This window comes from Lactuca saligna, chromosome 3 (assembly GCF_052625555.1).
Source record: "Lactuca saligna cultivar CGN05327 chromosome 3, ASM5262555v1, whole genome shotgun sequence".
In the NCBI taxonomy this organism is placed as follows: domain Eukaryota; kingdom Viridiplantae; phylum Streptophyta; class Magnoliopsida; order Asterales; family Asteraceae; genus Lactuca; species Lactuca saligna.
In genome coordinates this window covers 48,978,808-49,004,892 of record NC_136419.1, presented here as the reverse complement: position 1 = coordinate 49,004,892, position 26,085 = coordinate 48,978,808, and the positions used below count along the sequence as shown (strand labels likewise).

The following is a 26,085-nucleotide window of genomic DNA, read 5'->3' as shown; positions in this document are numbered from 1 at the left end:
GAACCCTGAAATCCAAGTTATAACGAAGAAGTTATGACCTATCGAAGTTTCGCGACAGAACCAGCACGACGCTGAATAACGTAAAAAGTGAATTTAAGTTAGAGTGATATTTAGCCTTAGAGATCTAAAAGAAAGTCGTAGAGTTCGTTAAACCGTGAGAGTGCATAAAAAGAACGTCAAAATCTGACTTCGTATAAGGAAGTTATGATTTTTCTAAGTTTCGACTTAGCGGTATGCAGCCTGAATACTCGATTTGAGATCGAACGGTTTTTAGCCGAAACAATCTAAACAAGAATCGAAGATCTTGTTGATAGTAGTGCAACGGTAAAAAGATAGACGAAAACGGACGTCGGATGAAGAACTTATGAATTTATAACGAAGTTTTTTTGTCCCAGCCTACTAAAAATAAATAATAAAAATAAATTCAAAATTAGCCGAAGGAGTCTAAACGAAAGTTGTAGATCGTAGTCTCACTTACGCGGGGATATAAATAACATCGAAAAAGGAGCTCGTATAAGGAAGATATGAATTTTTGAAGTTTATTAAATAATTAAAGTATTTAATTTAAATATAAATTTGGAAATTATCCAAAGGGGGGGAGTCACCGGGCTTATCCGGGTTACACCCAGCGTACCTGGATTTATGCCCAGCGTAATTCGAAGAATCATCCCCTATATAAAGGGTGCGAGGGCAGCCGAGTTCCTTGCTCAATTCCTCTCCTATCTCTCCCGTTTTACCTCGTTTTTCGTGCAAGAAATATCCCGAACCCCCGGTATCATTCCCGAGACCCAAAGCAAGTCCCGAAGCCCCAAAGATCCCGAGAAGTGGAATTCCCGAGCCGAAGCTCTGCCCACGAGAAGCCCAGTTTTTTTGAAGATCTTCCAGATCTACTGAAGAATACTACTTCTACAACTCGTAGTGCTGTCCGAGCATCGTCTAATCAAGTGAGTGTACAGTTATTTTATTCTAACACATAAATATAAAGTATTAGCTATGAAATACGTGATATGTGTTATATATTGTTTCTCTATTTGAGATGGGCTTGGAATTGATGTTTTTATACGGGTGTTAAATGATTTAAACTGCGTTTGTATTTATATCTACAAAAATGTTGGGTAGAACATGGGTAGATGGAATAGTTGGTGACGATGTGACTTCGTGCCTATTGAGTAAGCCTTGGTGACGATGCTACTTCGTGCCTATTTGATAAACCTTGGTGACGATGTGACTTCGTGCCTGTTGTGTAAACCCTGGTGACTACGAGACGTAGTGCCTATCGTATGAACCCTGGTGATTATGTGACGTAGTGCCTGTTGTATAAACTATGGTAGCAAATGGACTTTGTGCCAGTTCCTTATGTAAATCCTTAGGAATGAATGAATGAAGGATAGTTGGTTCTTAGGGTAAACCCTTAAGAAATAAAGGAGTTATGGGGATGGGTATTTGGGTTGATTGTTTGATGATTGAATAATAAATGTATTATTGTGAGTTGAAAACCCTATATGCTCACCAAGCTCCCAAGCTTGACCCACTCAGTTTTCTTTGCATTATAGGTAATGACACAAGAGTATAAATTGGTGGACTTGAGGAGAGATTTTTGATTATAGATCAGTAGTTACAAATAACTGTTGTAAGGTCTGTATTGTACTGTTTATGCTTTTGGTATGTATCGGAACATGACATCCCAAGGTTTTATTATTTAATGAAAATACATTCTCTTGAGAAACATTTTGATAAATTTTATCATATTTTGCTTTGGGAACAAATTCTGCAATTCTTTTAATCAATGGATTACTCTGATTTTATAAAACAAAGCATAAATAAATCTGTCTTTTCTGGCCGTGAAAATGGGGATGTCACAACGATCAAGCCTTCGCCTTGCCCCTGTCCTCTAAAGTACCTGAAACCGTAACAATCAAACTGTAAGCCAAAGCTTATTGATTTCACCCAAAGTACCACAGACAACCAAATAGATAACAACATGAATATATGAGCTTTCAGCCTGACTAGACTGCCCCGTAGGGCCTACAACCTATCTGGACTGTTCTTCGAGCTTTCAGTCTAACCGGACCACCTCATAGGCCTTCAATCTATCCGGACCGCCCTAGGTATCTTGGCCTTCAACACAAAGCAAGACTACCTCAACCTAACAAACCATGACATGTCGACATATAAAATAGCAATTAATAACTAGAAAATACAAGTAATCATACGTATCTACCAGTCTAACACTTATCCAGTGAACATAGGTAATCATACAAATCTACCAGTCTATCATATAAACAACATAAAGTCATTCAATATATGCTGATATATAATCTAGTGGGCTGACATTGGTGCCTTCGATCCACGAGTATAGTGAGGAAAACTTACCTCACAATTTGAGAGATAATTGAAATGAATGTTGCTTTAAATACCAACTCTACGGGTCACCTATACAACAAACATGGTCCTAATCTCAAACTACTACTCAAATTACCTAAAATGCCCTTGAGGAAAACTATGTCAAATCCCTGGTCAAAGTCAAATTCCAAAAGTCAAAAGTCGACACAGACTGAATACGCCCTGCGTACTCAGTCATCACGCATGGTGCAAAGGAATTCTTTCCAAATTACAGAGCCTTTTCCTAATACACACTGCGTACCACCGGGTATGCCTGACGTACTGGACCGACTCCCACTTTTTCCATTAAGTGCTTATTCCATTAAGATCTCATGTCCAAAGCTCAGATCTAGTCTCAAATATCATTCTAAGTCATAAAGTTTCCAACTTTATGACTTTCCATGGCTAGAAGGAGTCCAAAAACCAAAACCCCAACTTAATACACAAACTCAAGCATCATAACTCTTGTATGGAGGGAAGAAAGGGACCAAGATCATATTTTTATGGTTCCTAGCACTCAAAAACGTCTGAAAGGACAACTCTTATGGTTTAGAGTAATCCATAATCATGGATACCAAGATTATGGAACTAAAATGCATACAAACTTAATAACGAGCAAGATCTAAGGAAACATTCATCAATTTCATAACTTTATACCTTCTAGAAACACACAAATGGATCAAAACTCACAAATGAACCCTAGGGTTTGTAATGGTTCGATTTGAGAGGATGGAAGCTGGAGGTGGAAAGGGTTTTGAGGGTTAAGGATGATTAAATAGTGCTCAAACCTAAAAATTAGGGTTTACATATATGTCGAGTATGCTCTGCGTACCACATGAGTACACTCGGCGTACTCACATGCACCCCCAATCATTTTAATGAACTATGATGTGACAACCCAAAATTTCTATCTTATTCAGTTATTCAAATCAATCAAGGTCAGACTCGTTTTTACTGTCTGTTAGCAATGTTTAGAGTCAATTTGAGTGTTCTAAGCCTAGTATACTCAAGGTTTGCGGATAGGGATGAGTGTATTTGAGTTCAACACCTTTCAATTGAGCCAAACACCCCATCATGAGGTGTGTGCGGCCGCATACATGGGTGTACGGCCGTACACCCATCCTAGCCGTACACTCTCATGTATAAATGAGAGTGTTAGCCTTCATTTACCTCTTTTCACACTCCTAAGCCAAGAAATCAACTTCTCTCTCAAGTATCATCCGATTTTCATCTAGATCTTGTGACAACCCGAAACTTTCATTATGTATGATTGGTCAACTTTATTGACATTAAACTCGATTCTGTTATCTTTTGACGCCGTTTAAGGGTTCATTTAAGTGTTCTAAGCTTGAGTACATCCGGGAATGAGGTTAGGAATGATTCAACAAGTCGTATAGGGACAAAACCGGGCCATACACCCTCTTGAGAGGTGTGTACGGCTGCACACATGGGTGTGCGGCCGCACACCCGTCCCCCAGCCGCACACTCCCCTCTATATATAGGGGTGACACCCTTTATTCATTCTTTTCCCTCCTTGGCTGCACTCTAGTTTCTCTCTCTAAAATCTTCATCCAAGAACACTCTAAAGGCCTCAAAAACGTGAAAAACTCCATCATTTAGCTTGTTATACTGGTAAGACACCTTAATCTAAGTCTGCAACTCTTCATGTTCTTCGTGTTCTTCATCACTTGAAGGTGTACGGCCGCACACTCCTGTGTGCAGCCACACACCTGCCCTGACTACACACTCTGGCCGTACACACCCTCTGTACGACCTTACACCTACCTTTATGGCCTTACACCCACTTTAATGCTCATATTTGGCCTTAAACTTGCAAAAACCACTAAGTGTGGGACCCATAACACTTAGTACAAGCATTTCCAAGTCCTTAGGGTGGTTTCCCATCATGTTTAGTCATGAAATACCCTAATCTAATACGTATATGTGTTATGTTAATAGGGTCCACTTGCATACGAAACATCAGTTGACACTCAACATCTATATCGATCGTACACTCGAATCCTACGTTAAACAGTGAGTTCATACCCCTAAGATTTTATAGTTTTTATAACGTTTTCAGGGGGAATACAAGCCACACATAAAGGTTTTCATAACTTAAAAATTGATGCAATTACACTGGTTTTCTATCAAACAATTAGATACTTTATCCCTTTAGTAATATGCGGAGCACAAGGGACGTTTTCTAATCATAGTTGCATAGTTTTCAAAACGATACATGAACGTAACAAACAAATCAAACTATAATAGGTATAGGTTGGGGATTTCATTACCAATCTTACGGATTCAAACTACATACAAAGTCAAACACATAAACTATGTCGGAATTAGTTTATCCATTACTACGTACAGAAAACTAGAGTATCTTGCTAAATAATTATTTTTTGTATAATTATATATACTCTACACCGTTACAAACGATTTCGAACTCGAGAACAACCGAACAACACGTAAACTAGTTAATACAGGATTGTGAGACCTATCTTCGTTATGCCCCTCGGGTAACCAATAAATCATCTCTAGTAGTATAACCAGAGTCTCCTGGAGGGAGAGCGTGAAATTTGTGAATAGATCTATTCAGGACCGACAATCCGACACCTGAACTGTTAGCTACAATTAGGCGGGCACGACTGGGGTGACAAATTCTGTAATTGTACGACGCCTGAAGAAACGTCAAGGAGGTCACTGGTCATATTAGTATGGTTACACGACTCACAATAAGTATAAATTAACCTTTGTTTACGGGATTTCTTTCTTCTATAGTTTTATTTAAATTAATAAAACTATATATCTACTTACTGGAGGGTATTCCAGGGACACAACCTTTGGTTTTATTTTAAATAATAAAACTACTATACATACTGGTGATAACCAGGGTTTTCGAACAGATCTTACACTACATACTGGTGGTAACAAGGGTTTTCAAACAGATCATACACTACATACTGGTGGTAGCCAAAGTTTTCAAACGGAATATACTTTTCATACAAAAACCAACAAACATGTTAGAAAATATTGGATTTTCTTGGAGAGCATGCATACATACTTCAGAACTTGATAACAATGGTATTCGATACAAACAACATTTTACTTATAATGAAAAGAAACCAGTTTTACAAACTTAGTGACTAGTTTTCAATAGAAAAACATGCTTATGAACTCACTAGCTTTATGCTGATACGTTTTCAAAACCGCTTGTATTCTCAGGGCAACGGTAGACAGGTACCTTCAACAGCTTCTAGAGAAGACGGAGCATTTTTGGAGTCTCGTATTTATCTTTTGCTATATATAGTTTGTATGAATTATTTCTTCAAACAAATGTAAATATTCATATTGTAATGTATTGGCTGTGTTTACTTTGATTGCTATGATACGATTGTTGTGATACTACGCATGACGTCACACGCCTTGGACGTTTCCGCCGTTGTTTTTCGGACGGTTCGGGGGTATGACAGATCTTCAAGTTGTAAGTGTTTCTTCCTTTGATTTGTTGATTCATTAGACAATCTAGTAAGAATTCATGACTTCATCCATGAAATTACTCCTTTTGTTTAGATCTTCAAGTGTTCTCCAAGAACACCAAGAACTCAAAGAACACCTACTAAGTTTTTGAACCTCAAACACCCCTGAAGGCTTCTATATCATAAGTACCACTCCTCATGCGTGTTACTTACTATTTATGCTCCTTAGAAATCGTCCAAACCATGATCATCAAGGAGTGTACGGCCGTACACACCCCATGTGGCTGTGCACCCCTTTGTTTAGTGTTATTTGGCTTCAAACTCATGTTCTATGCTAGCACATGATCAAGAACACTTAGGGGATACAAGTTTGAGACTTGGGATGCAATTTTGACCACTTTTACATGATCATCAAGGGTGTACGGACGTATACTCCTTGTGTGGCCGTACACACCCTTTGTGAGGTCCAAAATGGTAATAAACTTCCATTAAGGCCAAGCATTGGTCAAGACACACTTCCTAGATGCTTAATAAGACTTTAAATCACTCATTAGCATGTTTCACAATGAGTGTGCGGCCGCACACCCATTTGGGCCATACACTCTGGCCGTACACACACATGAAATACACCATTCTGGCCGTACACCCATTATATACAACCCTTGGCACGTCTAGCACTTCAATCTAAGTGTTTCCTTTGTCATAGGGTGTTTTTCCTTGCATGATTAGTTGTTTAAACACTAATTATATACATTTATGTGTCATTATATTCTTATTAGGACCCGTTGTGCTTAAGTCCTCACTTGACACTTAGCATCCTACAAACCGATCTTTCATTCGTATCACTCACTACAGTTGAGTTCATACCCCTTAATCTACCTATTAAATGATTTTAAATGCTTTTATGGGGGGGGGGATACAAGTTGAAAACATTATAGTTATTATATCAATCACATGTGATTAATAACTAACAAACAAGTGGATTTCATATACTTCAAAACTGTTTACCAAACAAACTCTTTAAAACATTTCGTAAACTGACATCAAGTCATCTATTATTTAAATGGTTAAAGCTCCTTTTATGTCAACTCTTTTATGCTCAAAATCTTTATTAAACTCTTTTGGACTTATATATTGTCAAAATCATGTTTATATAGATATAGTTATATAAGTAAGGTTGAAAGGACTTAGGACTGATAACTCGCTTTATTTTCTGTTCCTTGTTTGGTTGTAGACTTAGAGTATTCGGTTGTTTGTCCGAATGTCGTTTGAACCTTAGTTATATATTATGTATATGTATATAGATATAACAACTTTTATCTTAGTGCAACACACTCAATCGTTCAAACAACATTACTAGTAAACTATAATAGGTATAGTTTAGGAGATTACTACTCACTATTTCTAGTACAATCAAACATACAAGAGTCAGTTCATTCATGAGTCAATACAAACTTACTATTACGAGAAACAGAAAGAATATACTATGATGAGAAACTAAGAGAACATACACTATACTATAAAAGAGAACATACTATACACTAGTACAAAGAGAACATACAATACACTACTTCATGGCATGGAAATCTACTGCTGTGTCACGTTTTGTAACCATAGTCTCCTAGAGGGAGAGTGTGAATTTGTGTATAGATCTATACGGGACTGACCGTCCTACACCTTGCTGCTAGCTACAGTGGGACCTGCAGGTCTACAGGTAACAATGTCATACCATTTTGACGTCATTATGCATCGTGTCTTACTAGTCGATCAAGTATGGTTACAATAATATCACATTATACCTTAATTAAAAATTGATTTAAGGTAGTTAGTACAACAGTAGTTATTATATACAACACTACAGTACTTTATTATTTTCCCATTGCATTCACATTGTGATCTTCTCACATAAACGATAATGTAAAACTATATTTTTGGTAATGATAGTCACATTTGGGAAAATACACACTTTACAAACAAACAACACATAGAACATTTGGGCCTTAGTAGAAGGCTACTTTTTAGTAGAAAATATAGGATTTTCTAGGTGTAACAAACATTTACAACATATACAAACATTTTCTTCAAACTTACATCATTGACACTGAAATCTTATGAACTCACCATCTTAAATGCTGATCATCTCTTTCAAAATAACTTGTATTCACAAGTCATCAGTAGACAGGTACTGATGCCATATTTTAAGAAGACGGAGCTTTCAGGACTCGTCTTTATTTTGATTATTCATTTTGGTGTCTTAGTATTATACAGAACACACTTGTATTAAATTATATTATTAATGCAATGGATGATGTTGTTGCTTGTTTACTATTATCCATTGTTGTAATATTGTACATGGCGTCTTCCGCCCCCGAATGTTTTCGTCAATTTGGTTTGGGGGTGTGACATATGCCATGCGTACGCCCCAAGTATGCATGGCGTAAGGAAAATTTTGCAACAAATTTTTATACTTTGGGTTAAAATGAAATATACCTGATGTCTAGGTGTTACAAAAGATCTTTTGATTATCATGTACATAAGTTAGTTGGATGTATAAAATATATAATAATGTTGTTTTGTGGATATAGTGTGCAAGATAAAAATAATTTACCGAACTGTTCATTATACGTGAGACTATGGGGTAAAAAGAACTTGCAACTAGCTTAAACTATGGGGTTAATTATATATGATAAACTAATAAAATCCACTTACGTTTTTTCAAAACACCCGACTTACAACTGGCTTAGAGAATGGGAAAGATGTATTTTGGTGGTGCTTTAAGTGATAATGTTGGACTAGAAAAAGTTCTCAAGCTCTCTTGCATCTTTTGATTCTCAAACACATGAACACACACATATCTAGAAATCATTTTTCTTTTTAAAATCGATGGATACCAAAACTATTGTTCTTCTTATTACGAATCCCAAAAACAATTGCATGTTTGTTCTTGAACCATCTTGTTCTTGTGAAATCACAATGATTGTAGGTTATTCTTGTTCTTGTTAAATCCCAAAAATGAAAGCACTAAAAGACGATATTAGGTTTTGTCCTTAAACACATACATAAAACTAATGATTATGAATCAACGATTCAAGATTTGATGTGTGTCTTTTTGGTATTGATTTTGGTTTTTGAACTCAATAAAATAAGAAATCTAGGCTAAATCCTTGAGTTTTTGGTGTTTGAAATCAAGAACACACACTTATGAACACATGTGTGCATACACAAATAAATATGAAATCAATAACACACACTCATGAACACATGGTGTTTCGAATAATCTATGGTCAATATGTTTTAATATTAAAAAACAAACATTTTTTTAAAACCAAAAGGTTTTGATCCACATCTATTTATACAAATATAAGATGGGAAATTGACTTATCAGGATAATTACTTTTTCGTTTTGTTCACATATGAGTAACTTTTTTTTTTGTATACATCTAGGTAATAAATTTGTTAGAAATATTCACATATGACCATTATGACAGATTGTAGTAAGTTACAACCGAACATAATTGTCATATGTGAATACTTCTAACAAGCTCGTTACCTAAATGCGTACAATAAAATTACCTAAATGCAAACAAAACGAAAAAAATAATTACCTCGATAATTCAATTTCCTAATTTTTTTTTCACCTTCTAATTTTGATTAGGTATAAATTTTAACCTAAATGATAAATATTTTTAAAACCATACCATTTTGTTAAATATCTTTTTTAAAATCAACTACTTTGGTAAAAAAAACCGTAGATATGATAGAGAAAAAAACATATCATCATTATATAGTATTTTATTGTTTAAGATAATAAATATAAAAATTAAAATTTACAAGAAACTAAAAGACCAGAGATAAAGGTTAATGTCACAATAAAGAACACTGTTTTCAATAAAGTTTGCTCCATATATTAAAATCTCAATCGCTAACATTGATCTTGTATCATATATATATATATATATATATATATATATATATATATATATTTGATAATTACGCTACCAAAAGTGAGTCCTAACATGTCGTGATCAATATTGTTTTAAGAAAATTTAAATAAATCTATTAATATTGCAAACATTATGATCGACACTCTTATTTAAAAGGGAAATTGACTTATCAGGATAATTATTTTTTTCGTTTTGTTTACATCCGAATAATTTTTTTTTGTACATATTTAGATAACGAACTTGTTGGAAGTGTTAATATATGAGTATTATGACAGTCTGTAATGATCTTATGTGAACACTTACAAAAAGTTTATTATATAACATTGTAAAAATAATTTATAAGAAATTTTCCAAATGTAAAAAAAAGATAATAACCATGATAAGTTATTTTTCAATATAAAAATAATATAAATATTAACCGAACAAATTTTGCTATCTTTACATGGGATGAGACTAAGAGTATCTCAAACCCACTATTATTTTCCATCAGTTCTCCCATTTATTATCATATTTTGGGAAAAATGAATAGTATAACAACAAATATAGTGTTATACTATTTATTTTCCCCAAAATGAAGATGAAGTTTGAGTTGTCAGTTTTAATCCATCTTTTTATATATTTATACATTATTATTTTATTTTATCTATTAATTATAATTTAAATATATTATTTAATATTTATAATATTGTATTATGTATTAAATTATATTAATTAATTATAAATATAAAGTATATTTTTTGTTTATCAAATTTATATGAAAATTTAAATACATATTGAAAATTTAAAATACGATAACGTATTTTACAAAAGCTTATAATTATGTGTTATAAATATAATCTTATTTGTTTAATAGTATTGTAATGAAAAAAATATAAATTATATATTTGTTAAAACCAAATTAATAGAAGGGGTATAATTGATAATTTATATAAGTTGGAAAAATAGAATATAGTAGGAATATATTTTTTGAGAGTAAAAATGAAGTAAAAGTAGAATACGGTTGAAGAAGAAACATTATTTACTTTATTTTTTACTCCATTTTTTGGGAAAAAAATGAAAATAGGTTGAAGATGGTATCTACTATAATCAATGAAGGTTTTTTTACCACATGTCATCTTTTCATTTATTTGGACAGTTAGCATTTTCTAAAATTTTTAAATTTTTTATTTTCCACTTGTTATTTTATTAGATTTTTCATTTTAGTAAATTAAAATTTCAAATTTAATGTGTAATGTAATATATATGTAAAGTATTTATTAGAAATGGTTTATATATGTAATGTATTTAATACATTAAAGTTTTAATAATTTTAATAATTCAATTTTTTTTTTTTTTTTATAAATTCAAACTTTTTAAATTGTTAAAATTTCATATTTTTTTTAATTAAACCCATATAATACATGAGTCTCACGTAAAAAATAAATGATGTTTACAATTTTTTTTTGGTTAAAATAAAACATATAGCTTAGAAATAGGTAAGTAAAAAAAGAGAAGAAAGTCCAAGACAGGAGAAGGAGCTGAAGCCAAAACGGGGGTAAGTAAAAGTGTAAAACAATGGCGCACTGTCCGTTTTATTAGGGTTTTTCTCCGCAGACTACGCCATCAAAGCTCCATCATCATCTCCATCGCCTAGCTCGAAACCCCATAATCATATCAGCAAGTACACGCACAAGCTATCACACTTTCTCCCGTCTCTTTGCGTTTATGCTGTTTCCTCTTTTGCATACCGGTAAATCTTCTTAGGGTTTCTATACTGTTCATATGGTATCCTGAACCTTTTTGCGGTTTAATAGAATGTATGCTCATCATATTTTCGTATCTATAATTATTCTTTTTCATCCTTTTTCTCTGAATTTTAACCCTGTAGTGGTCGTTTTAGTTAACGTTTACTTTCGATTGAATCGCAAAGCATCATAAAGTTGGAACTTTGACGTTATTAGATGAACTATGACCTACTCCTTTGGTTACAGAGCAGAAAAAAAGTTAGAAAATAATAATTTACTTCATGGTCAAAAATCATCTCTGGACTGAAATGAATTCAATTATGTGATAGCTGTGGTCATTGCGATTTTTTTTTTCCTCATACACATTCCATTTTCTAGTTTGGGAATTGTTGCTCTTAAATTCTTAATCACAAAAGTCAAACTTGACTCTTTGGTAGTTGAATTGAATCCGGATATTTTTTGATAAACGAGTTCACATTATGTATTCTTGATATATGTTCTTTGTTTGACCTTTGGTAGTTGAATCTTGAATCTTGAATTTTTATATTGTCCTTCTTGCTTATTTACCTTTCTAAAGTAGTTAATTTAGCACGTATATGTTTTTTTTTTCTTATGTACGTCTGGTTCATGTGATGCCATATCTTGTTTGATATATATGACTTCACATCATGACATCACTTTCTTCTTCTTCAATACTCCAAAAATTACATAAATAACCTTATCTCTCTTTAATTCCAGGGCTTCCTTCTACTCTGCAATCAGCATATTATATCATCCTTTATCAGGGTTCTCACTTCTTTCTTCTTTGTTGGTATCAACAAAGATTGATGATGATGATATATTTAATGGGGTTGCATCGATACATATAAAGCTGCTTCCTTTTACTGTTCTCTGTTGAAGAAAGCATACAAAAGACTAATTTACCCGTGTGACAAAAGATAGCTAAAACGGGGTCTCTCTGTTGTGTGGCTGCCAGGCCACATGATGGGTCGAATGCGGTTAGCCAGGACTGGTCCATGGGCCCACACGAGCCCTACTGGCGAACCAACACCAGCTTCTCTCCTCCACCACCAAGATGGGATTTCCGATTCCATTCCGAAGTTCAATCATTCCGTTCCCAAGAAGGAAACCGTTTATACAACGGTTCTTCTACATCTTCAAACAGTAGAGAAAGTCGAAGCTGGTTAAGAACAAATCACTTACCAAATCATCGGCATTCTGTTTCCGATGGAATTGGAGCACTTTTTAGTACCCCATCCGACTTATCCCCAAACCAACAGTGGACCCCACCTACTATCCAAGAAATCAGCCTTGATGAATATTCTAATTCATCAAAAAGAGGTAATATACTAATACTATTATAATAATTATTCACTTATTAAACATGATTTGCTAAAAGGACTACATTTTGCAGTTTTGGGGGCGTTATCGTTTTCGCCAAATTCTGAGGTATAATTACATTTTGATACCCTCAACTTTCGAGTTGTTGTCGGATTACACCCAAACTAAAAATGTCCAAATTTTTTATAGGGAATTTCGGCTCCTAATGAAGGAAGAGCTTCAATTTCATCTCATTCAGATAGTAGTGATTTTGAGACAATTGTAAAATCATTATCCTCTCAATCTCACCATGGTCGGCGTTGCTTCATGTCAAAGCCAGTCCACCCGTTGTCCATTCCAGTTGAAAGAACCAACTCCGGAATCGGAATCGGAATCGGAATCAACGATTCCGATGCTGGTAGTTGTGAATTTGAGCATTCAGATGTTTCCGAACCAATGGAATCTGATGTTATTAATCGATCAAGTGGGGATAAATGTGGCCTCTGTGACCGGTTTTTGTCCCAGAGATCACCATGGAGCTCCCGCCAGATCATCAGAAGTGGAGATTTTCCGGTGACCGGAGTTCTCTCCTGCCGCCATGTCTTCCATGCAGAATGTTTGGACCAAACAACACCAAAAACACACAAAGGCGATCCTCCGTGTCCCATTTGTGTTAAATCTGAACTTAGAAATTCTCCCGAACAACGGGGTTTGTCAAAATTGAAAAACTCGGGGGTCCCACGTCTTAAAACTTTTCGTGAGGATGGACCATCTCGCCCCTGGCGGTGTGCTCAGGCGGGTAATTGTGTTGAAGGGGCTTTGAGTGCACCATCACGCAATGGCATGATGGTAATTAACCGGAATCGGATAAAAAAAGGTCTTTCCTTGAAGGGGAACTCCGGTAAGGAGTTCGCCGGAAAACTGAAGAATGGTGGTGGTGGTGATGGGGTTGGGTGTTCGAAGTCGGCATCAAGTTCAAGAAAGAAGTGATGGAAATGGTAAGGGGTGTTTGTGTATATATATAACCGCAAGGACTAAAATTGGTTTTGATTATTAACTTGTAACAAGAGCCCCAAAATTGTTTTGATCAAATGTTATTGTTAGGTATTTATGTAAAATATTGTAATTTTGGAAGTTGGGATTCTGTAGGTTGTGTGTGTGTGTTTGCGATAGAGGTGTAAACTAATGGGATACATAAATATTTGCTTATTACATATCATGGATTCTTACTAATTTTTGCATCAAGTTGAGTTTGTAATGCCTAAATGATAATATCAAGTTTAAAATCTGAAAAATATATAGATTTGTTTTTGGAAAAACCAACATGATGTTACCTGGTGGGAAAAACGAAATTGACATCAACTCGCAAAAATATGGTTAGTAAATTACGAAAAAAAAAATCAAGAATTAATGTTAACCATTATAAGCTTACTAGATCCAAATTTCATCCATTATAAACTTATATGAGATTCAATTTTTTCACCATTAATAGCCATATCTATAGTAATGTACTTTACAAATTTGTTAAACATTGTATTGTTATTTATTTTCAAATCAAGGTACACAAAACTTTTAGTTAGTAAACTTAGAATCTTATGTTTTCAAATTAGCAAATACAGAACCTTTAGCCTCCAAATTAATAGATACAGAAACATTTGTGATACGATCTCTAATCAAAATTAGTAGAATTAGAACCTTAAATCTCGAAATTAGCAGAAACATAACCATTTGTCACAATCTTAAATGTAGAAAGGTGATAGGACAAAAAAATAAAAAGATATTTGATTTCTCTTTGTAAATTAACTAACATAGATACAATTGAATATCCTTCTACAACAATAACACCATAGGAACGCAACAAGAACATGGGATTATGAGCAAAAATGAAAAAGTTAGGACCACATTTTTCCTAAAAACAAAATTAGATTTTTTACGAAAAATATCAATTACCAATATTGTCAAAACTCAAAACAATAAAGTTCAATTTTTAGGGGTTTTCTGGAACAAATGTATATTTAAATAGCAAAAAAATCTACAAATATAATATATTAAAAGAAAGTTAGAATATTGATAATATCTACAAATATCAATTACCAATATTGTCAAAACTAAAACCCCCCACCCATCATTTTAATCATATCAAAACCTTTAATTATTAAGTTAATTGTATTATTTTTATTTTATTAAAACCAATATTGATTATTTGTATAATTATGGTTTTAGAATTCAATTATATAAATTATAAGAAAAATCATATTATTAAAATTATTTTATTTTGTGTTTAATTTTCCCATTAAGAAATCTTCTAACTATTTTACTTTTTGATTGTATATAATATTCTATTTTGTTTTAAAAATCTTTTAACTTTTCTTTTTTTTTTTGATATTTTACTTAACGTTGATTTTCCTTTTGACGTTTTGTTTGTTTATAAGTTTGTGTTTGTCCTTTTCGTCCGTGACTTATATGGTTACTTTTTACTTATATGGTTACTTTTTAAATGAATAATTATAATCTGAATCGACTTTAAAAACATTAAATCATTCAAACCCCTAATTTATTTTTACATTGTTATTTCATAAAACATAAATGTAATGAAAGTATGTTAAACATGAAAAATATAAAGTAAAACGATTGAAAAATATAAATGGATAAGATAAATTGTTTAAATTATTTAATCAAAACTTTTATATTTTATTCATTTATTTTTTAACCTTTTGATGTTTTATTTGTTTAAATTATTTAATCATACAACTTTTCGATATATAACTTTTCCATGCTTTTTGTTTATCCGGAATAGTAAAAAATTATTAAAAAAAGTCGAATCTACTAATTACTGCATAAAATAGTAAATGAATTTAAAGTTATATATATAATGAGATTAATTAGACTTTTACACGGAAAAATATTTACTTTAGCATAGTAAGTTACACGAATGGTCCCTATGGTTTAGGGTAATTTGCGCATTTGGTCCCTAATTTATATTTTTAACTCGGAAGGTCCCTATTGTTTGTTTTTGTTACGCGCTTGGTCCCTATCATACATAAAAAAGACTATTTTACCCTTGATTTTTTAATCTATTTAAATAAACACACCCCCAACCCCACCCCTCTCACCTTACCTTACATGCCCCATCATTTTTTTCTATTTAAATAATAGTCGTTTTGGGTAAGACGGGGACCAAGCGTGTAACAAAAACAAACATTAGGGACCAAGCGCGTAACAAAAACAAATAGTAGGGACCTTCCGAGTTAAAAAAATAAGTTAGGGACCAAACGTGCAAATTATCCCAAACCATAGGGACCATTCGTGTAATTTACTCGAGTTTTATTTTATTTTATTTTTAACACCACCCTCTCCTAAAGGGGGAAACCGTAATAACGTTCAAAAGTGAAAGGACTAATCGTTGCATTTACATAAAATCAGGACACAGTAGTCGTTGAACTTTAAATCTACAGAACTACACCGCCGGCGGCGACGGTTTAAAATTTAAACCGCCCATCAACCACCTTTCCAAAATTTGAATTTACATTAACCGCAATAATCAATCACCATAAAAACCATACACCAAATTCAAAATTTCAGACCATCTCCCGATTAAACTAAAAAATGGAACAATCCAACGACAATGGCATCAAAATCTACACCATCTCCTCGTCAGCCAACTTCGACCACCAACCACCGTCACCACCACCTGTGCCACCGCCAGACTTCACTACAACTACCGGTGGCCGGAGACGGCGGGCAATGGCAAACGGGGTCCAGAAAACACTCTCGAAGACTTCAATGCTCGTAAACTTCCTCCCGACAGGAACCCTTCTCACATTCGAGATGCTGCTTCCCTCCGTCTACGGGAAAGGCGAATGCACCACCGTGACCACCCTGATGATCAACGTCCTCCTCGGAATCTGCACTATGTCGTGTTTCTTCTTTCACTTTACAGACAGTTTTCGTGGGTCCGATGGGAAGATTTACTACGGATTTGTGAGTCCATGGGGGTTAAAAGTGTTTAAATCGGACATAGGTGTAGAGGTGCCTGACGACGAAAGGTATAAACTTGGGTTCACTGATTTTGTTCATGCGATGATGTCATCAATGGTGTTTGTAGCGATTGCTTTCTCGGATCATAGGGTTACGAACTGTTTGTTTCCAAGGCATACGAAAGAAATGGATGAAGTTATGCAGAGTTTTCCGTTGATGGTTGGGGTTGTGTGTAGTGGTTTATTTTTGGTGTTTCCAAACACTCGATATGGGATTGGATGTTTGTCTGCTTAATTAGTTTTCTTGTTTGTTTTTTCATGATTTATCGAAAATGTGTGTAGTTTGATGACGATTAATTTACGTAGTAAATTGGGTTCTGTATCATATTTCTATTTAACAAACGAAGATAGTATAAAGTCGATGGAATATGAATTCCACCGGAGGAATTTGTCATTCCTTCACACACTTATCTCTTTTCCATGAGTAAATGGAATGTAAGAAATCTAATGATGGTAGGAATCACAATAGGATTAGGGTGTTTTGTATATTCTTGGTGTTACATTATATAACAAGACCCAACGTAAAATCTCACTTCTTTTGGGAAATATTCCTCCACATTCTTGACATCAAGAATTTTAATTCGGCTTTCACACAAGCCCAAAATTTTGCAAACAGAAAGAAGGGTTTAAGTTGGAGACTAAGGTGCTGTTTGTTTTTTCGAAGCGAAAATTCATGAAGTCTGCAGATCACCTCTGCAATCCTTTGTAGCAGAAGAGGTGGAACAAACGGCTGCAGCCTATAATAAGAAGCATGTTTGTTTTTTAACATCTGCAAACTGCTGCGGTAAACTAAAATTTAAATAAACTAATTTTATAAACTGAAATAATTCTCAACATTGAAATTTAATAATTCTAGTCTTAAAACATTGAAATAATAATAACAATAACATGTAAAAAACAAAAATATAAAACTTTTTTTTAAAAAAAAAAACATTAAAAAATGTAAAAGAAGCTAATAGTTTTATTCTAGAAAAAAAAACTAATTTAAAAAAAGCATTAAAAAAGAAAATAATAAAAAATTTAAGAAAGTATTGCAAACGTTATCTACAAAGTTCGTAAAAAATTACACACATTAAAAAAAATGTAACTGAAATTGAAAATATAACGGTAAAAAAAAAAAATTAAAAAAATCGTGGAAATTATAAAAATAAATTGTATCACATCCGTAAATAAAAATTTAAGAAAATCAAAGTTAAAAAAAAAGAAATTAAAAAAAAAAAGTTATACAAAAATTCTTAAAAAAACACTTAGAAAAAATGAAAGCTGAAGAGGTTAGAAGAGGCAAGTCAAGTGCTGCGCCACGCAGCACACGCGCAGAGGTTTTGTAGTCTGAAGTCTTCCAAAAAACAAACTGCTGCGAGAGGGAAAGTGCTGCGCGTGTGCTGCGCCGCGCAACAATAAGTGGTTTGAAGAGGTTTTTTTAGAAAAACAAACAACACCTAAAGTTTATAATCCGTGTTACGCTACAAAATAAAGAAAAGAAACAATATTTAAAGTAAACATAGATTTGTTTAAGTTCATGCAGAGACATGGTCGTTTTTTCATGAGACTATTCTTTTATGAAAATGTCAAATATTATATATTAGAAACTCAACGCCATCTACTGAGTGGCTATGATGTCTAGTTATGAGAAAGCATAAGATGTAATGTCTAGTTATGAGAAAGCATAAGATGTAATGTCTAGTTATGAGAAAGCATAAGATGTAATCGTGTCTCCAATATTGCATCATTTGATGGTTCTTAGAGCATCCACAATACAAGTAGTATAAGAGTTGAATAAGGTCATGACTAAGATTGAATAGAGTGTGAGTTATGATATGATGTAGAGTTGAATAATCATTTAATGGTTCAATAGAAAAAATAAAATTATGATTAGGATTGAATATGTGTTTAATAAGTTGTGGTTGGTGTTATATAGAGTTCAATGAATTTTGTAAGCAACTATAATCCCATGTTCTTTCTTTCATGTGAATACTGTTGGAAAATTGTGCCAAATACAAATGATATATAATAAAGAGATAATAACACAAAAGTATATGCGGAAGAAAATCCATTATACAATAAATTGAGTAAACTACTATTTTTGGTCCTTATGGTATATAATAAACTGTAAATACGTTTCAAAAAAGTTTCGAACTTGCATCGCTAGTCTAAAATACGTTTTTTGGATTTGGTCCCTAATTTATTTGAAAGGACTATTATACCATTTTAATTCGATTTTTAAAATTTTTGCAATTCTCTTTATTGATTTTGAATTTAAATTACTATTAAGGGAAAATTTCATCTATATCTTTGAAAACTTTCATAATTATGCATATATCATTGTAGAACTTCAAATTACATATGTATCCTTATAAAACCTATAAAATCACATATATAACAAAGTACATAATTTAATCCTAAATAATCTATGATAAAAGAGTAAAAATGGTCATTGTGATATGTATTATTTCAGGAAAAATGTACAAATCATTAAAAAATTGGATTGGTGGTCTTTTTGAGCGTTTTTTTTGCATGTTTGATTCCTCGAAAAACTGAAAGGACTAATATACCGTTTGTAAGAACCTAAAATTTGGAGAGATTTGACTTGTAGTTAAATATTGACCAAAAGAGCAAAATGATCATTTAGAAAGTTTATAAAGTTGTGATTTCATTCAGGCCGGTGCAAACATATATGGGGCCCATGACAAAAAGAATAAAAGGGTCCTCAAAGACAAATATAATAAAAATTCAAAAAAATATAATTTATTCTTCATTATAGACGTGTTCAATTCACAATAACAGGCAAACAAAATTGTTTATGTTTTGAGCTAGTTAGAGTTTGAACCAACTTTATGTTTTAAAAATCATTTAGGTAATAAGTTTATATATATATATATATATATATATATATATATATATATATATATATATATATATATATATATATATATATATATATATATATAGACACACACACACACACACACTACATAGCCAAGAAATTTTGGGCCCTAGAGAGTTGGACCCTGGGCAGTCGCCCGGGTTGCCCACCGTCTGGACCGACCCTAATTTCATTAAAATGATCAAGATAAGTTTAAGTCACTTAGATGAGATTAGATAAGTGAGATCAAGAGAAGAAATGCATGAGAAGATGCATTTTGGCCTGCAGACCCGATTCATCAAATCTATAAACACAGTAGGCGCATTGGTGAGCCAAAATGGCATCACCATGAACTCGTAATGTCCATAACGAGTCTGAAACGTGGTCTTCTCCACGTCCTTCTATCTCACTCCCACCTGATGATATTCAGACCTCAGATCTATCTTGGAGAACCATGATGCACCCTGTAACTGATCAAAGATGTCATCAATCTGTGGAAGGGGATAACATTTCTTCACCGTTAACTTGTTTAACTCCCGGTAATCAATGCACATTCGGTGCGAACCATCCTTATTTTTGACGAACAGTATCAGCGCTCCCCACAGAGAACTGCTCGGTCTGATGAACTGCTTGCCTAGAAGCTCCTATAACTAAGATGACAAATCCTGCATCTCAAACGGTGCCAAACGGTATAGTGCCTTGGCGATCGGGGCCGCACTTGGCACAAGGTCAATCCTGACCTCGACCTGCCTCTCGGGAGGCACATCGGGTAACTCCTCTGGAAATACATCAGCAAACTCCCTGACCACTGGAACCTCAAAAATTGAAATCTGATCCCCAACTCGAGTGTCAACCATGCTGAATATACTAAAAAGCCTTGGCTGCCGAACAAAACCCTAAACCGATCCTGGTGCCCTCTCCATAAATAGCCAGTTCTCCCCCGCTTGGGTTCGAACTACTACTCGCTGGCCCTCACAATTAATCTTGACACCAAATATGCTCAACCAGTCCATACCCACTATCACGCATACATCCCCCATGGGAATAAGGGTCAGATTAATCGGATAAGGCACCCTGAAGATCTCTAGCACACAACCCTTATATATCAAAGATGCAGAAACCCCGCGTTCATTGGCGATAGAAACCCGCAACAGACACTCTAACTCCCCAATAGGCATATCAAACTCCATACTGAAAGATCGAGATACAAAAGAACGACTCGCACCCGAGTCAAACAACACAAGAGCAGACAAAGATTTCACTAGGAACGTACCTATAAAATGCATATAAATATAAGAATAACATAAAGCATAATCCATAGAATAATGAAAATATACATTCCAGTCACAACATCTGGAGCTGCTTTGGCCTCCTCGACAGTGAGCTGAAAAGTGCAACCTCAAGCCCTCGTGGGCTCCACCCTACCCTGAATACCATTTGTGATCCTCAAAGTAGCTGATGCTGGAGCCTGCACCAGCCTAACAACAAGATAGGGACATTGAGCCTTCATATGGCCCACCTGATCACAATGATAACAAAGTCTAATGCTGGAAGCTGGAGCTTGCTGCCAGTGGTCCCTCGCGATGTGACCCTACTTGCCACATTTATGGTATCCCGAAGCAGATCGACAAGCTCTATCATGAATCTTGCCGTACTTCCTACAAGTACGACCCCTATGACTCCCTGACCTCGAATCAGCGGACCTAAACCGCTTTGGCGCAGGCTGCGACTGCACCGGGGTGGGTCTCTGCTCTCTCGTCTGGAGCTCTATCTCAATCTCATGCTGCCTGGCGGCCTCTTGCAACTGTAACAATAAACGATAACGCTGGGTGGATATAAACTACCTAATATTTTTCTTGAGCATGCTCAAGTAACGGGTCATATGAGCCTGCTCAAAAGCAGTAAACTCAGGACAAAACATGTCCCTCTCCGTGAACATCTTGGTGATCTCCGTCGTCCCCCGCCTCAGATCCAAATACTCATGGGCCAATATCTCATGCTCAACCAGCCGCATATATCTGGAATGGAACATCTCTGAGAATTTCTCTTAAGACACAACAACTCCCTTTAACTGTTTTTCATCCATCTCTCGCTTCAGGACTGAGCAGTTGATTGTGTCATGCCTTCTGATTTTTTGGTATTCACAGTAGCACATCTTTGTTCATTTGGCTGCTTGTTTATCGGTGAAAGTGTATACTTCTGCCCGCCGCCCCTGTCTGTCATCTCTTACAAAGGGCCTGAAACCTCTGTCTCGCCCGTGGTATCTATTTCCCCCTCGATTATCATGATGGGGAGTTGGGTGGTGGTGTTTCGTGGCGGGGGCTGCCATGATGTTATGGTATGCTTGTTTTGAGGTTTCTCCTTCTTCTTTTCATAGGTATCGTTCCACCTTTCCTTTCAATTTCACTCGCGTCCGAGGCTTCTTTCCCATGAGTTTCTAGGAAAGTGAGCCAGAAAGAAGGCCCCATGTGAACGCTCCAGCTACCAGTTCTTCATCGTGTCCTGGGATGCCTAGAGTTGCATTAGTGAATCGAAGTAGTCCTTGATTGTTTCTCCTTCTATTTTTTGAACTTGATGATGGAGTGGGAATCCCCTTTGTATTTAGACAACTGCATGAAGTTGGTCAAGAAAAGGTACTTTAGCTGGCCAAAGTTGTCAATACTCCCTGTTAGGAGTGTCTTGAACCACGTCCCTGTGTTTCCATCAAGGTTTATGTGGAAACACGTGCACCAGAAATGTTCGTCGAGTTTTAGGGATGTCGTGGTCCACTCGTACGTGTCGATGTGGCTGTTCGGGTCTATGGTACCATTGTAGGTTATTAGGTGAGGCAACTTTGCGGTGTTGGGGATTTCATACTCTAGGTGTTCTTTCATAAATGGAGAGGTGACACTTCATGAGAGGCAGTCTTGGTTTGGGTTTGCTGGATATAGTGGTAGTTGGGTTGTTGCATTGTCAAGTATGGTTTCACCAGCATGTTGTTGTATGTCACCAAGTTTAGTGGTGTTGGGCCATATAAGTTTTGTGGATGAAATGGAATAGTGAGTTGCTGAGTTATGGAGGGCTATTGGTATTGTGGTAATGGTGGTGGCAACATAGTTCTCTATGTGAATGTCGGGTAGGTTGACGTCTGGGACACGGTATTTAGGCTGTTAGTGGTGTTTTTCATCGAGGGTGCCAATGTTTGCAAAAGAGGTGGCGGTCAATTAACAGTTTGTGGTGTTAGTAGCGGTGTTGCTTGTGTAATCTATTGTGAGCCGCTTATTTTTTGGAAAATCGGTTGTAATGGGGTTTGGGTAAAAACATTTGGTTCACCGACGGTGTGGAGGAACGATGGTGTTGTACTACCGAGGGTGGGTGTTAGGTGTTGGTTGTGGAGTGTGTTTTGGGGTGGTACTGATGGTTTATGAGCATAACATCATTCCTATGGTGTTCATGCAACCCTAATTACTTTGATCTAGGTTTTTCTAATTAAACATACAACAATGAATACCAAAGCAATAAACCATAATTGACTAGCATACAAATCTCAAAATCACATATGATTAGGGTTAGAAAGTTTACCTTGTTTGTTATGTAGCAATAACAATCACAATCCTTCTTGATCTTGACTTCTAAAAGCCTAGTGCCTCAAATCTTGCACCTCTAATGGAATCACAAACACTTAATGCAACAAGATGAGTTGGAGAGGGGAGGATTTTGGCTAGGGTTTCTCATAAAAATCATGGGGTTGAAAATCCTATGTAAAGAGTTCCTTATATAGCTGTGTGGGCTGCTAGGGTTTCAGAAGGAAACCCTAATTCCTGCTTAAGGCCTAAGCAACCCATGGATTCCTTCCTTAGATCCCTTGGACGAAATCTTATGGTCTTCCCCATAAATTTCGTCTACTCCACTCTATGGAGTCCACCAGCCCAACTAGCAACTAATAGTTAATTGCAATATCAGTCCCCTTTATTTATGTAACACCGGAAATTCTCAAACAAATTTTTTGTTTAAAAATCACATAATTCTCATATTACGTTTCACAAAAATCCCATTTAATTTATTTGCAAAACACAACTCTATATTTATTTAATAATAATACAGGATCCTCAAATCATAACTCCTTCTCTGGTGTGTACAATCGAGTCAGTGCCTTCCTGCGATTCTAAGAAAAACCTGAAACATGTTGGATATAGTGTCTAAGTCCATAACTATATTTGGTATGTACTTGACCCGACCCGACATGGTCCATTTGGGTTGCACTTCACTCGAACAATTTATGGATAATCTTTTGAGAATAGTATAAGTTATGATTTATTAATATATTATAATTTCTAATATATTAATATAAAATCATATTATTAATTAGTATTGATCTATAATTAAGCTAGAATTAATTTAGAGATCATAAGTACGACTATGGGCTCTTGTATTTATATAGTGTGGGCTAATGCTTATTTGGAATGGGCTAGGCATGCATGGAAAGTCCATGGATACTCCATGGAGCTTGAACCCATGGATATAATGGAAATGAAAATACATGGGTATTAGGGTTTACATGGATGTAACCCTAATCCACCACACTATATAAAAGGAGGCTTTGGTTCTTGAAATCACACTAGTTGTAGTGAGTAAAGTAAGAGCGCCGATTTCAAGAAGGGTTACTATTCTCTCAAAGTTTCATGTTTGTGTGATTTGTGATTTTCATTTGAGGCATCCACACTATTGGTGCTAGGCTCTAAAACTCCAAGCAATCAACTACAACTACAAGGTAAGTAATTCTACTAGCTTTATTTGATTCAAGTTCCCCATGCCATGCTAGATAGGATAAGAACCTTGGAAAAATATTTATTTGCATGTATCTTAGTCAAACATAGATCCAAGGTTTCTATGGTTGCATGTACACCATAGTAGTGTTAGAATGCTCAAAACCTATCAGTGGTATCAGAGCCTAGGCTTGTTTACTTGATACTTGATGCAAATAGCTTAAAAATCGATTTTTTTTGTTCACTGCCATATGAACTCGCCGAGTCCATGGGGGGACTCAATGAGTCCATGAAGAAATTCATGCTACTCGTCGAGTCTGTTCATGCACTCGACGAGTAGAGGCTGCATTGTCCAATTTTTTGAGTTTTGCTGCTGGAAATGGACTAGAAACATTAACCTAAACTGTTTTGGTGTTATAAAACTTGTTTTAGATGGTGTAATGTTTTTGCTAATCCATTTACAATGGCTATTATAAAAAATTACAAGTTTTATGAGTAATTTATGATTCTTGGAATGTTCATATTCATGTTCTTGAACTTATGAAGATTAGATGATCATAGGAATTGTTTGTAACCTACTTGGTAGTTTAATTATTGATCATTATGTGTTTTAATGGAGTCCATAAGTACTTGTCCTCAAGTTATGGAAATCCAAAGGTTACACTTTAATAAAATCCATTAAAAGAACACAAGAGTTAGGAAAAATGAAGAGTCTTCATTTTAATACTCAATTAAATTCATAAGTTATAAGAAATGAAAAGTTTTGAAAGTTTTCAAAACTTTCCCTCAAGTTTTGGAACAAGTAAAGTCATGATTAAAACTTTAGTTCCAACCCTTAGAATTTTAAAAGTTAAAATTAAACCCTCATACTTTATAATATTATAAGTTAATAATATATATGTATAAGATCAAGTCGTCTTATCGCTAGTACGCCTCATTCACGAAGCCGGTCTATAAGGGGGGTATAAGGTTGTTGCCTATAAAATGGAAACTTAATGGGTGTCCACTCTCACCCACCGCTTCCTTGATCGGTTGATGGTCGTTAGCCGAACGGGTAGGACAAGAACTTATAAATTCTCATTAAAAGTATAATGATAATACTAAAGTAACTAAACCTTGTTAAATTACCAATCTTAGTTATTTTAGGAAAATGTGAATAAGGTGCTAATCCATGAAATTACACTTTACACTTTGTTTAAGTCGTTAGTGGAGTGTGTGTGGTTAACCGACACACCAACTTGAACTTAACAAGGTAGGTAAAGGGTGACTTAATGTTTATCATAGTATCGATGGAGCGTGTGTGGTTAACCGGCACATTGATTGAGGGGTAATACATTAAGGGTACCAAGTAATTTGCATGGTTACTTCACACATTGTTTTGTGATCCTCGGTATCCCAGTCACAAAACTTGAAGGGCACACTCAAGATTGAAACATGCCATTGAAGCAAGTTCAATGAATCTCAAAGAATCTAGGAGTTTCTAAACCAATTAAAACCTAATTAAATATTTCGTTTTTCATGGTGGAAATTGGTGAATCGTCATTCACCTACCTTCAAATATCTTATAGCTTAGATTACGGCATCCCTCTTC

The 26,085-nt window shown here is 34.9% G+C and overlaps 1 protein-coding gene and 1 pseudogene across 1 annotated transcript; both read left to right on the top strand.

The window, feature by feature from the left end:
• Positions 1 to 11,301: 11,301 nt before the first annotated feature.
• LOC145036451 (uncharacterized) lies at positions 11,302 to 14,090 on the top strand. Its single transcript, XM_078984892.1, has 4 exons — positions 11,302 to 11,534; positions 12,268 to 12,870; positions 12,944 to 12,978; positions 13,060 to 14,090. Exons 2-4 carry the CDS (start codon positions 12,546 to 12,548, stop codon positions 13,837 to 13,839), a joined length of 1,140 nt encoding a protein of 379 aa, XP_078841018.1. The 5' UTR covers positions 11,302 to 11,534; positions 12,268 to 12,545; the 3' UTR covers positions 13,840 to 14,090.
• A 2,365-nt stretch (positions 14,091 to 16,455) lies between these two features.
• On the top strand, positions 16,456 to 17,121 carry LOC145033641 (protein DMP9 pseudogene; annotated as a pseudogene).
• The last annotated feature ends 8,964 nt before the right edge of the window (positions 17,122 to 26,085 follow it).